General features: G+C 30.0%; 2 protein-coding genes across 3 annotated transcripts; both read right to left on the bottom strand.

Moving 5' to 3' along the window:
* Nucleotides 1-488: 488 nt before the first annotated feature.
* On the bottom strand, nucleotides 489-4,969 carry LOC124537480. The gene is made up of 3 exons (XM_047114343.1): nucleotides 4,675-4,969; nucleotides 2,192-2,427; nucleotides 489-934 (listed from the first exon to the last, which is right to left on the bottom strand). The coding sequence occupies exons 1-3, from the start codon at nucleotides 4,879-4,881 to the stop codon at nucleotides 541-543; spliced, it is 837 nt and encodes a 278-aa protein (XP_046970299.1). The 5' UTR covers nucleotides 4,882-4,969; the 3' UTR covers nucleotides 489-540.
* A 1,358-nt stretch (nucleotides 4,970-6,327) lies between these two features.
* On the bottom strand, nucleotides 6,328-10,645 carry LOC124537622 (glycine N-phenylacetyltransferase-like). 2 transcript variants are annotated; one of them, XM_047114506.1, is made up of 4 exons: nucleotides 10,431-10,645; nucleotides 7,943-8,158; nucleotides 7,179-7,405; nucleotides 6,328-6,800 (listed from the first exon to the last, which is right to left on the bottom strand). In XM_047114506.1, the coding sequence occupies exons 2-4, from the start codon at nucleotides 8,156-8,158 to the stop codon at nucleotides 6,410-6,412; spliced, it is 834 nt and encodes a 277-aa protein (XP_046970462.1). In that variant the 5' UTR covers nucleotides 10,431-10,645; the 3' UTR covers nucleotides 6,328-6,409. The 2 variants fall into 2 exon arrangements, with proteins under 2 accessions (XP_046970462.1, XP_046970461.1); XM_047114505.1 differs by lacking the exon at nucleotides 10,431-10,645 and adding an exon at nucleotides 10,024-10,234.
* Nucleotides 10,646-13,886: the final 3,241 nt, after the last annotated feature.

Here is a 13,886-nt window from a genome sequence, read left to right as displayed (position 1 = left end):
AAATGAAATTCTGTAGTTTATTTTGTATCAATATTGCACCCACGCGAAGTCTGGAGAGGTCGCTGATTTCTATAAATGTTAATTAAACTTAAATTTTGAAACAAATTTTTATTACTGTATAATTGAATGAAATATTAAGCCAGTGAATATCAATTCAGTTGAATCATTTATACCAAGGCCAAGATATACAGGTCGATGAAATGCTTTTAGAAAAGGATTACAAAGTGACAAATAAGGCCTATAAAGTTTTAAAACGCACTTAAATGCACATAGTTTACACTCTACATTTACCTCTGCTGGAATGAGATCGAAGGTTTTCATCTTACATTTGCGATTCTTCGAGATGAGAAATACAAATAAAATATATGGAATTTCAGTAGTATTTGCTCGCGCTTGGATAACCAATGTGTTCTTAATTTTCCAGTTTTTTATTACAGTTATTAATTATATATATTAACAATTGTTTCATCGAAATGAAACAATTGTTGTATAGCAAAAAGATTTTATTGTCATTTATTTTTAATATATATTTATCTATGTCTAATTTGGTACAAAATTACACCAATGAACGTCAAGGACGCTATCGAAGCCCAATTTCTTGTACAAATTACCGGCTTTTATATTTCCCGCTATACAGTATGCATACACGTGTTTATTATCCTTTAACAATATATTAGATATAAGTTTGAGAACTAACTCCCCGTAGCCTTTCCTTCTATGATTTTCCAGGGTATATAAGTGTCCAAGTGCACCCATTTCCTTTATAAACGACCATGCAACGAGTTCACCACTCTTGAACAGTCCATAGCCCAAGTTAGCCTTAATAAGCAACTCGAAGTACCACTCTGAGCCGGGGGTTTTGTGAGGCCACACTGAATTAACCAATTTCACGCAGTCTAGAGTGAGAAGCTTGAATGAGAATTCTGGATCCAAGCTGTAAAGCAAAAATTTTTTTTATGTTAACAGATATTCCCGTGTAGCCTTTACTAACATAATTATAAGACATGTTAATAATGACAAGATGAGGCAAAAAAAGTAGCCTATGTCCTCAAGTTTGGCTCATACCAAAATTTCATTAAATTCGGTTCAGCGGTTTCATAGTTAAAATGCGACAGACATTCACACGACAACACACAGAGTTACTTTCACATTTATAATATTAATACAGGAATAATAGATATCAGTGTTTCGTTTATATTCATCCGAAAATAAATTCATTTAACAACAAAATGCATTTTATTTTACTAGCGGCCACTATGTTGAAATTTCAAAGACTAGCTGAACTAAAACGATACTAAGTTGAATGGGGGACCACTTTATTAAAAGCTATACAAAATGTGACAAAGGAACGTCAAAATAAACACGCTTTGAAAAGTTTCAAATTCACGATTACTTATAACTTTGTTACTGAATATTATGTGATAAATTATTACCTTTTATATATTTGTGGGTAAAAATATAATAAGGAAGCGTTCTGTCGTAATTTACATCGTTACGGAATTAGGATTTTAGTGTGACCACACATTCAATTTTATGTAGGTAAGCATTCACCAAACATAACGTGGCGACCTTGTAAGATATGATTAGTCAGTTCTGCCTCATCCAGGCTTCAAGAGTTTGACAGGGTCAATTTATGGAGGTATTTTCACAAATGTCTTATAGATAGACGCGAACTAATAATCTGTAGACAGTTATCGATTGTATGAAACCGGTATAAAGGTTACAGACTTCCAGACCGTAAAGAAACAAAAGGTCAGACGGTTTGATCTAGTCCTCCGCTACCGACATAATTTGATTTGGAGGACATGGCTGACGCCCAGTAATGCTGGATGCACACAACTGGGAAGCTAAGGAAATATAGACAAGAGAACTCTATATGTCGTAGTAATTATTTAAGTCGGATGATAGTAATTTCGTAATGTACATACCAATTGAAGTGATATGACTGACGTGTATCTAAAAAAATCTCCAGAATTGAGGTAGTTGAAATAAGCGGAGCGATCTCAACAAATATTAAAAAACAATCAGCATAGAGCCAAGATATCTTACTGTACATTAAATTGGTATTTTGTAATCTCTTTGCTACCTAGCTAGTTCACATTTACAGTCACTTGAAATCACATTCATCTTTTTAATCATACTTTATTAATGCATTTTGTGTTTACTTACGGAACTACTTAATAGTCATTACCTTATATCAAACAGAGGCGAATCTTTATGCAATAAGAACGTTTGTGTCATTGTAATATGATCTATCTTGCAATTCTTGTCATATATTATAATTTTTAAACATTCTGAAACATGTATTGGAGCAAAAGGAACTTCTATTGGTTGGGTCCAGTCAATGAGCGTAGTCGTTCGTAAGGCTTTTTCGAGTTCGGTGGTATCATCTTTGGGGCACTGTATGATTACTTCATAGAATTTGTTCTGAAAAAAAAATAATAAAGTTATTGCATGCTAAATATATGAAAAGAACAAATAAATTGCAAATTGGTCATACACCAAAACAATCTAGAATCTAGAGACATCAAAAATATGAATAACAAATATTTTTAAAATAGGAGCGTTCCACGGTGTTCAATATTGAGTTCGATTATTTTTTTAATGTACATACATATATTATGATCACCTACAATATATTCATGGCATGTAATGTGATGTAGTTATATTGTTACCAGGAAGACTACTAATAAAAGCGAAGAACGATTATATTATCAATGATAATGAATTGATTCACAACGATTACTTTCTTGCAGAAGCAAATGAAATAAATTTGTTGCATTTACTTAGAAAACAAAAATAATTGGCTAAGATTACCTACGCTTTATTTTTATTTACTATGTTGTCTCCACGACTCGACAATAAATAAAATTTATTCTAACTACAACCATACTACAATTATACGTTTGAACGTGAGTTTGGTAATTATTTATTTATTGTGCGTTTACATCCTTAACTACTGAACAGATCACTATTTACGTAGGCGTGATACAAAGGAGGGTACCTAATTAAGTTGTGAATGAGAAACTGTAACAACTGGATTTCTTGATGGCAGGGCTTTGTGCAAGATCCTTGGTACAAGGACTTCATCTCCCCCTTTTCTTCTTTTATAACATAGAAATAATTATTGTGAGTTTTTTCTGCAGATGTTGTGATGCCCTAGAAATATCTGATATAGTTTTTATAAATATTACAGTCTTTCCTATGTTTGCTTCAAAAACGTCTGGAAGAAAAATTTTCTTGCCAAATTTATTATATTAAGTATGCAAACATTAACGCTATAATATAAAAATAGTCAACGACTGACCCTAAACAAGAAACTTCAAAAACTTTTGGAGTGAATTCGGAAAACACCCAACAACCAACTGAACTTATCACTTAAAATAATATTTTAAGGATTTTTCATGCATCGTCATTAACCATCCGATGAAAACTAATTCAGAAGTAGCGTGACATTTGCTTGTCATGGTTGTATGCACGGACGATAGCGAGAACGAGAGTTGGTTATGATTAAGGTCACGTAGGTCTTAATCAAGGCCATTTTGATTTTCCTGGATATTATTCAATAATATTGAACTTTGCATATAAGTTTGTAGTTTGTGATATTCTTTTGTGTAATAGTTACTAAAAATATGAATACATCTATGAAATGAATTATATCATATATCACTATGATTTTTAACACACATTTTTTTTAATTATTATAATCTATATTATAATTATAAATGTAAAAGTAACCCTCTCTATCTGTCTGTCTGCCGCTCTTTCAACGACTAAACCACTGAAACGAATTTGATGAAATTTTGTTTGAAGCAAACTTGAACTCCAAGAAAGGATTTAGGCTACTTTTCTGTCTTAGTTACACATGAAAATCAACACCCTAAAACGCAAACGAAGCCGCGGGCGACTTCTTTGCGTATAAATTATGATAACATTGATTGTATTAGTGGCGTTAATGAGTCAACTGAACAGTTTTCCTGTTCTCAATTACTGGGAATCCCCAAAGCAAAAATGTATCGTACGTATATTTTAACATACTATACTAAAACATCTGACAGTGATAAGTCTAGCACCTATTTAAACTACGAACCATTTTATGATATAAAATTCGTGTAATACAATCAATGTGATTATTATGAAAATAATTTCTGGATACATTATAATATTAGTCATCCAAATAGAATAATGTCTATTTTAAAATGGTCTCTTTTTGTATATTATTTTAACTTAATTGGTATAACATTTCTATACTATCACGCAAATTACCAAGTTATTAGCTATTGCTATTGTTATTTTATATTTACGATAGCAATAATACGCTCAATAATGTTAAACAAAATAATGAATGACTACTTCAAAGCAAACACAACATTAATTACTGAGTATGTTAAGTGTGTATTATGAATTAACAATTGATATCTTTTTTATTATTATGATTGCATTGTTGTGTTATAATATCAAATACAATACACATAACAATACTTTATACATATACATTTTTATGATTATTTTATTACGTATATAAAATAAAAGCAAACCTAGATATTAGAATCATTCACTCAATCATCAATCAGATCATTATACCAAAACATTACAATATCAAATGCTATTTAAATTAACAAAAATAAATGCACCAAACAACAATGCATTATAGAACGTCAAAACATTACGTACCTTTACATTAATTGCAACGATTCCATTATTCACATCACCGTATGGGCTGTAAACCTTGAGACCGTAATCTATTCCAAGTTCCAGAATATGTTCCTCAGTCTCCAATAGTGTATACATGGAAATACTCCTAGGCCAATCAGAGAGAGCTGCCGATTTCAAGTCTCGCCATTTTTTTATCGGCATCAAATGCAGCGGCTCAGTACACATTGTCCAATTCAATTATATTACGTACTCGAAACGTCACTCGGTTTAAGTGCGCCCTGACCTACTGTGCACAGATAACTGAATATATTATTTGGTTTTTATTCAACCTCTTTATTCGTTGACTCATTGCTAAACATCAGTTAAACTCGGTAAATTATTTCAAATCATATTTTATATAGTATGTTTCGTATTATGGTATTGTGAAGAATTGAAAAGCGCTATTATATCATTGTACAAAATTTAATTATGTTATTACAAAATAATAACGTAGGTTATTTTATATGAAGTTTTAAATATGGATTATAAGCTTTTTGCCTAATATGTCTTTATTTGTTATTTATTAGCCATCTCATTATTTTATCAATGCCAATATTTCTTTATAATGTATATGTTGTGGACTTAGATTATAAAACAGAAGGAAGCTATCTTACAGCTCACTTGGAAGATTATTATGATGCAGCAAAAGTGACAGCATTTTCGAACTTTAATTGACATCCATATTGTTAATACTTAATAAAAAATAAAATAAATTAATTAATAAAAAAAACTTTATTCGCAGCACTGTAATTTTTCGCTCGGTTCATCTTTTGTAATATAGTTAATTGTAAAAAAAACTGGTTTTATTGATTTAAATTGTTTTCTACTGGGAAATATATTTATCAATGACAATAATAATAATTTATTTCCAGACACATATGATAACTTACACAGAAGTATCATATTATCTAACTAAGTCTAAATGTATCATTTGTTATGTTAATTACTAATTTGTGATTAAATGCATACTTACACCCACAAAATATAACAAAAGCAATTTAATAAAAATAAAATAAAATTCAATTTATGAATTAGTTAAAATTGTTAGTCTCAATTGCGCTGCTATTTTTAGTGTGCATTTTATAATTGTTTACATTTAAATAAAAACAATACTACTCATGGCAATGCAGAAAGACATGTTCGTACAAAATCGTATGGAAAGAAATAAAAGGATGAAAAAAAAAACAATATTAAATATTTATATTATCCAAATAGCTTTACTTGTGTCGGTAACAGTAAAGCCTGAAATCGCTAAATCAGCTGACGTAAGTGCTTTGTTGTTCTTTTGACCACCACGAACAGTTTAGTTTAAAGGTAAGAATTAATACGTATTAGTACTTAATGCTATTCCTGGGGATATGTCGTAGGCGAAATTTTTAATTTTTTTTTTTGTGTAACGATATTCTATTTAAATAATACTTGAACGTAAAAACACACCACTACATAGTATAAAACAAAGTCGCTTTCGCAGTCCCTATATCCCTATGTATGTTTAAATCTTTAAAACTATGCAACAGATTTTAATGCGGTTTTCAATAGAGTGATTTGAGAGGAAGTTTTTTGTATCCAATACATGGACAATATAGTAAAGAAACACTGATCATTTTAGAAGTTTGTAATGCGATGTCGTTAATAAACAAATTTTGTAGTATATTTAGTATCAGTATTGCACCCGTGCGAAGCAAAGGCGGGTTGCTAGTAATATATATAACAATTAATATATAATTAGCCATTTCACACATTCATCTTGAACAAAATTCAATTTATCAAACAATTTGTTTGCTTTCACATTATCTTCCCATGTATAAGCCAATACATCCTTTCCCTTACTTAATTGATCATTGATAACATATTTTAGAACAAATTCAGCGTAACCCTTTCTTCTGTGGCCGTCTATACAGTACAAGTGGGTAAGCGAGCCGCTCGTATCAATCACTACCCAAGCTAAAAGGCTGTCGTCTGTTGAATATAGGGCATAAGTAAGATCGTTGTTCATCAATGCTTCAAATAACTTGTACGTGGTCTCATGAGTATATGTCCATTTCTTATCAACAAATTTTATGTGTTCTGGTTTAAGCGGACCTATGTATGTATTTGGTGGCAATCTGAAAATAAATATTGATAGTATTTTCATTAAAATAAATATTAATAAATATTTCAACAAAAAGAAAAACCGACTTTAAACAAAACACTATTTCAAAACGAAATAATATGCACTATAAAGTAAAAAATAATAATTACGTATTCGAAATTTTTTAGAGTTCTTCTTAATAAAATGAAATGAAAAACATTAGACTACTTAAAAGTCAATTTACAATTATATAATGTAGTTGCAATTATTGCTATATTTGGAACCGATTTCAGCCAAGAAAACTAAAGTATATCTAGCAAAAATATTACGACAATAATACGAGATAACCTCCTCTTTTTTGGAGTCGGTTGAAAATATAAATGATTATTTCCATTAATGTTATAGGACTTACGTTAGATTTTCAAATTTAGGAGCATCTCTGCTTAGTATATGCTTTAAAGCTTTTTCACCTTTTATTCTTTTTGCAATGTGTTCGATTCGTTTAATACAGTCTTCAACCTTTGAGGTAGCAGAAGGTACCATTAATTGTTTGTTCCAGTTGATTACCTTGGTAGTAGCAAGGGCTTCTTCTATTTTTCTAATGTCATCTACTGGATGTATCATTATTATATAATCATCCTTAAAAATAAAGGATACATTGTATTTATACATTTAATTAGCATTAGAATACCAAAAGTTTTGTCGTATATTACAAAATAGTAATTAATATAATATATTTTAATTAGAATAAAAACAATTGAAATGTCGATAAAAAGAGTCGCCTTGATATTTAACTTCGTCAATTATTTTACCTCTTTTATGGTATCGGTAGGCGGACGAGCAAATGAACCACCTGATGGTAAGTTGTCACCACCGCCCATAGACCATATATATAAACATTCCTTACATCACCAAGGCGCCACAAACCTTTAACTAATATGTTATGTCCCTTGTGTCTGTTATACTTGCTCACTCACCTTAAACTGGCACACAAAAATACTGAGTACTGCTTTTTGACGGTAGCAAATCTGATGCCTTCTAATCAACTCTACTAGGTGTAATTATAGGCACAGGGGATATATCATCTTAGTTGGTTGCGCACGGTGATAATTTTTCCGAAACAAATCAAACAATATCTGAATTATGATGAAGTAATTACTATTGATGGTATAGTACCTGTTCCATGATCGCAACCATTCCATTAGCTAAGTCTCCATGAGGACAGTATACTTTAAAATTGTAAATTTGACTTAAATTTGGATATGATATATGCGTATCGAGTATACGGTACGCCACTGCGTTTTTCGGCCAATTATTTCTATACAAATCTCGCAGTTCCGGCCATTTGCTTTTATTGATTTCTATTAAAATTTCCATGTCTGATGACTGCATCTGTAAATACTATAACTATATTTTATACAGTATGACATATTGTATTTATGTCAAATATATATTTACATTAGATTAGAAAGGTGATACCACTTACAATACAATAAACAAATGGATAATGATAATATACATAAATAAACATTAAAATTATCAATGATTATATCGTATTACAATAATATTGTATAATATGAAATATATATAATACATAAAATTAATAATTATATCGGTTATCATAATGTCTCTAAATAAGTCTGAATCGGTAATATACATTGAGAATATTGAAAGAATGTAATATTTTGAGTTTTTTTTTTTAATTACTGAGGAATGTAAGCAGAGTTATATAGATCACGCCGAGAGATGTCCAAGGTTATTCCAAGCGTTGAATGACGCCAATGAATCTGGAATTGGTACAATATTAATAAAACGACAGCAAATAACATACAATTTTTCGTGGATGTAAATTATTTCTAGAGACACGTAAACGACATAACCAGACCTGAAATAATGGTATCGATGTCTCTGCGGAAAAACCACACTATATATATTGGCAAGTCTTTTATTTCACTAGAGACAAAATAATTTTATACATCAACATTTAGATGTAAATTTAATAAGCTATAGATTCAATAATGATTTTCTTTACCAATTTCCAAGTTTTATTCCCTCAAGTTTTCCTCGAGGAAAAAATTCCTTAAGAACAAAATATAAACAAATTATCACATAGCCACTTGAATATGTGTCAATAAACTGATAACAGCGTTGATAATATTATCTAAGGACGCTTTAATGCTGAGATAAGAGATAACATGCGAATACAGATATTTATTTGCTAGCTGTTGATCTACATTGCATTACAGTTAGAAGGTTAGAAAAAAACCTAACCTAACTAGTAAAGGAGGTAAAATAACTATGTAAGCTTACGATTTAAAAAGATTATTTTTAATTGAACCAGTTTTTATTTTTCCTTAGTAAATAAGACAGTGCCCTCAAGTAAAAAGTACTATAAGACATATTGTGGAAGGGCTGTGAAAAGCTTAACGTCAAATTGTCGACCATTTCTTACAAACTTACGTCGCCATCTTGTAAAAAAGTTTTCACATTGTCTCGGTAACTCCGCTTCCCTCGCTATATATTTTTTTTTTAATTTTTAAATATAACTTAAAATACTTTTTCTTGAGTTGTCACCGGTTTACGTTTATATTTACTGCTCAGATTATTATGGACGTAGCGTGAAGATTTATAATAAAACCTCTTTTAATAAACTGGTTATCACAAAAAGAATATCTAAAAAGGGACTGGAAGTTACTTGGCTTATGCAACATGTTCAAACTCTCCAGCTTAAATATTAAATATACCAAAAATGTATTAAATATACCAAAATTAAAGAAAACAAATGCCACTGCAACTATTTCAAAAAATTATGCATCTTTATAGAAAAATAAGATAGCATATATAAAGGTATGGATTATGAATTAATATTTAGTGCCGCAATAAAAAGAATGATTCAACTTATTTAACTTCCAAAGAATTTATGTAGTCTTCTGTTTAAGATCGAAGTTCGTTTTTTATTTTTGAATTATGAATGTGTAAATAATTATACGCCATTTTGATACATATATCATTTCGATATATTTTTTAATCGCCTATAACTTTTTGATATTTCAAAATTGTAGTCAGTGGTGAGTTGTCAAGTTCTTGTCACAGCTCTACTGCCTCATCTTAGTTGAACTTACAATGTTTTTAATTTAATATATTATAACTAAATTTGTGTTAATTTTGATTGCATATTCTATATCACTGTTATCTTAAAAAAAAAAAAAAAAAAACTTTCGTACACATTTTCTACACGATAAAAAATGTTTACTTACTTCTTTGAAGCAGAAATCAAATGAATCTCTTGTAATTACGAGTATAAGATTATAGAATTCAAATTACGAATAATAACCTATAAAACAAATACGAATTTAATAATTTCTTGCGTAAATAACACATGTAACATGAGTAAACATTTTATCCCAAAGATCTCAGCATAACCAGCATCAAACCACATTTATTTTTATCACTCTTACACATTCGAAAAAAGGTGAGACAAATATATTCGACCATATTACCTGCATTGATATTTCTCGTTTTGTTTTCTGAGTGCCACTTTTCAAGGAGATTGTATTTGATTTTACAACAATGATTAATTTATTACAATTTCGGTGTGCATCGTTATTAACATGGCATTATTCGTAAAATAAATATTAAAGTCGATAATTTAAGAGTACCTTACCTACTAAGATTCTTGCCGATGCTTCACGGTATTTGTGAAAAAAAAATTACATATTATTTTTAAATATGAAACCTAAAACTCCTTAGATGAATACTATCGGGACTAACAGTTTAAATTTAACTGTAAAAATTAAATATTCGAACATTCCATATTTAAATTTAGATTTGCAAATTATACAGTTATAATTAGTAACTCCATTTGTTACCGGTAATAGATATGTAAAATTATACTGTTTAATTAAAATAGAAACAAATAAATTAGATAAAATTTAAATAGATATAGCTATAATTACACGAAACGAATTGCACGACGGTTGTGATATCGTCACACAACTGGTAACACTGGTGAGAAAGACAAAAAAGACTACCACTGAGACTCTGGACCACTACCTGAAAATGACGGTCCATAGTAGAGAGGATCTGATAACAAACAGGCTGGCTGATGATTACTAAACCCCAAAAATCAAACAACACGGCTTCATGGTGCTATCTGATAATAAAAATAAAAAGGCACACAAAAAAAAAACTAAATATACACCAAAGGCACAACCTATCTGTGGAGATACAAATATAAGAATAATAAAAAATAGTGATAGTGATGTATATGTATGTGGTATGTGCTCGTATTATCCACTTGTATAGATTCCATTCATTAATAATACTGCCTCATATATTATACATTCGTCATATTGTTTTTTTTTTCTACGTAAAGTAGTTAGGTTTTAACGCATTATCAAATTATATGTTTAAAGTATTTGTATATGTAGTTCTGTAGGCATTTATTGACAGACCTATTTAGTTAGATTAGTGATAGGTAGCGCATTGATCGAAATTTGACGTATTTTTATTTAATGACATAAGAAGTGTCAAATTGCTTGCTTTGGAAAACCCATGACCTAATATACATAATTAATGTAAATAATGGGAAAATGTCAATATCAAACATACTATAAATATTATTTCGCAAGTGAAATTGGCGATATTATCTGTGCCCTTTTGGCATAAATAATCGCAAATAAAAAGCTCTGAATGTTTCTTATTATAATTATTCATGTGTGTTTCAAAGGCATGGTCGGTAGTGTATTTAACTTATTTATTAATATAATGCAACATGCATTACCTATTTAATTAAAAATATATTAGCGTTCTGCACTCGATACAGAGAGAAACTTCAACTGTGCTAAATTTCATACTCCTCCATCCGAGTTATTTTTGTAAAAAATATGGATTATATACAGATTAAACTTAACTCAATGTGTCTAAAAAGACTGTTTGACAGAAAAAAACAATACGCAATATATAACTATACTCCAGCCAAATTCGATGTGGAATGTTTAATAACAAAGCGTTGCTTAGCAACCAACGTCAGGCAGATGCTCAAAACATTTTTAGAAATATGTACAACAATTATTTTTGATGTTAATAAAAATGAAATTTGATGATTAATAATAAAATATTTAAGACAAAGTACTAAGCGCATTCTTGGTTATAATTATAATACTTATGATCATCTGGAATAATGTAGATCTCAAAAATAATACCTCCAATTTTAAAATGATATCAGAAATTACCTCGTAGTTATATAATTCGCTTTATTAACTTTATCTATCGCCTCCCAAACGACAGGACTCATTAAGATTAATTTGAAACAGTGATTTTAGTGCTATATTTATGCTAGCCAAAACAAGATGTCTTTTTTTTAATCTATGTGTAATGAAACGTTGTGTGTATTGTTAACATTCTTAACCTGTTGTGGTTATACTACCATTATAATACGACTAAAAATATACACCACCAATTACGAAGAGCCTGTATCGCTATTATATATAGTAAGACACAAATTAGATGTAGCATCGGAAAATGCAATGGAATGAAAATAAAACCGATTACTGCCGATTTACTAAACCAATAGAAATAGCTCCCTATCGCGCCATTCGACGCTATTCGTCGCTATAGATTTACGCGTCAGAGAAAGCAAGTGCATGTAAATCGACATAGGTCATATGATATTACAAGTTATTACGTTTGTGCAAAGATCATATTCGCGTGAGAAATAAATATTGATAATTTGGGATAACGTACTTAATTCGGATGTGATCGGTTTTACGAATTTTGCCGATGCGACATCTAAGTTGTGTCGTACTATACCTTCCTAAATCTGCCAATTGCTTAAAAAACACTCCAAATGTTACAAACCTGCGATTTCTTTACGTCAGTATTAAAATATAGGGTTGTTAGTTTTGTAGTAATATTATAGTGATAATTAAAAAAATTTAAACTTTTATTTTAAGCTAATTTTCATATAAATTATGTATTGATCGGCTAAATAAAATTTTTGGATTCTGTATTAAATTAAAATTTTTGTGTTTAAACAGGAAATTGTGTTATAATGAATATAGTTGTAATTATAATAATAATTATTTTTTATTAAGAGTGTATCAACCCTAATTATGATGACACATGGTTTGTTTACTAAAATTCCAGATCGAATGTGGCTGGAGTATAGGACCTAGGTTATCGAATAAATATGTCTGCGTGCTGCGTGGATAAACATAAGAAAAGGAAAGTCATTGTGGTCAACGTCATATGCTATATGCTGTCAGTGTCAAGTCTATAAACGTAGGTATAAACAAAACAAGTAAACATTTGGAATATCATAGAAATAAATAAGTACTCACTTTATTTCTAGCACTAAAAAGTTCACTTCGATCATGGCAAGTGTACATAAAAACGGTACCTTATCGTCGTATTTCAAAACTACTATACGGCAAATCAAATTTATCTTTAATCTCTCAGACTGAACTAATTAATTTTGCTGTCTAGCGTCTGTTGAATGTTGATGTTCCTATAGTAGCGCCATCTGTTTAAAAGACCGTAAACTACGTAGTAGTTAAGAACTATACAGCGCTTTCTTAAACTTGACGATGCGAGATTTAGTTTTACATTATTTATCAATTAATAACTCATAGATATAACTTTCATTTAAAACAAAAATAAGTAGAACGGAACAAGTATAAACTACAATCGCGTCAACAAAATTTAAATGAAATGTCAACTTACTAAAATTTAAACAAAAACCTTTCTCTTTATAAAAAAATCAATAAATTATTAGCACACTAATTATTTTGTAATTAATTAAGGACAGCTTAAGGTTATAACAGTTTAGTCCATTTGTAGAGATGATAAAAACGACGCGAGTCTCTAAGACAGTAGTAGAAAGAGATAAGAACGCGCGTACGTAAAGAAGACGCACTGATTGTTCTTCACATTCTCTTAATGTCTCCGATTTTACCATTTTTACCTTACTAAAGTTTTTCAAGTGCCTAGGGGCAGAATTGTGTGCCTTTTTTAATTGGCTAGTATTTAATCATAGGGATGCCGATGAGTCAGCTCAAGCTTGGTAGCATTTCCGGTGTAGTAGTTCTTAGAGTACAGTTGTTTAGAAGGAATGACCAAA

The sequence above is a fragment of the Vanessa cardui genome, chromosome 18 (assembly GCF_905220365.1).
Source record: "Vanessa cardui chromosome 18, ilVanCard2.1, whole genome shotgun sequence".
Lineage (NCBI taxonomy): Eukaryota > Metazoa > Arthropoda > Insecta > Lepidoptera > Nymphalidae > Vanessa > Vanessa cardui.
The sequence above is the reverse complement of the archived record's forward strand: the minus strand, read 5'-3'. Positions and strand labels throughout refer to the sequence as shown.

What these genes read in the sequence shown, in the direction of transcription:
- LOC124537480 (XM_047114343.1), bottom strand. Translation starts at nt 4,881, where the DNA reads ATGTGTACTGAGCCGCTGCATTTGATGCCGATAAAAAAATGGCGAGAC. An exon ending in TCGTTGCAATTAATGTAAAG is followed by an intron (nt 2,428 to 4,674) that starts GTACGTAATGTT and finishes TTTTTTTTTCAG; the next exon opens with AACAAATTCTATGAAGTAAT. An exon ending in TCGCCTCTGTTTGATATAAG is followed by an intron (nt 935 to 2,191) that starts GTAATGACTATT and finishes TTTGCTTTACAG; the next exon opens with CTTGGATCCAGAATTCTCAT.
- LOC124537622 (XM_047114506.1), bottom strand. Translation starts at nt 8,158, where the DNA reads ATGCAGTCATCAGACATGGAAATTTTAATAGAAATCAATAAAAGCAAA. An exon ending in TGGTTGCGATCATGGAACAG is followed by an intron (nt 7,406 to 7,942) that starts GTACTATACCAT and finishes TTTATTTTTAAG; the next exon opens with GATGATTATATAATAATGAT. An exon ending in CCTAAATTTGAAAATCTAAC is followed by an intron (nt 6,801 to 7,178) that starts GTAAGTCCTATA and finishes ATTTATTTTCAG; the next exon opens with ATTGCCACCAAATACATACA.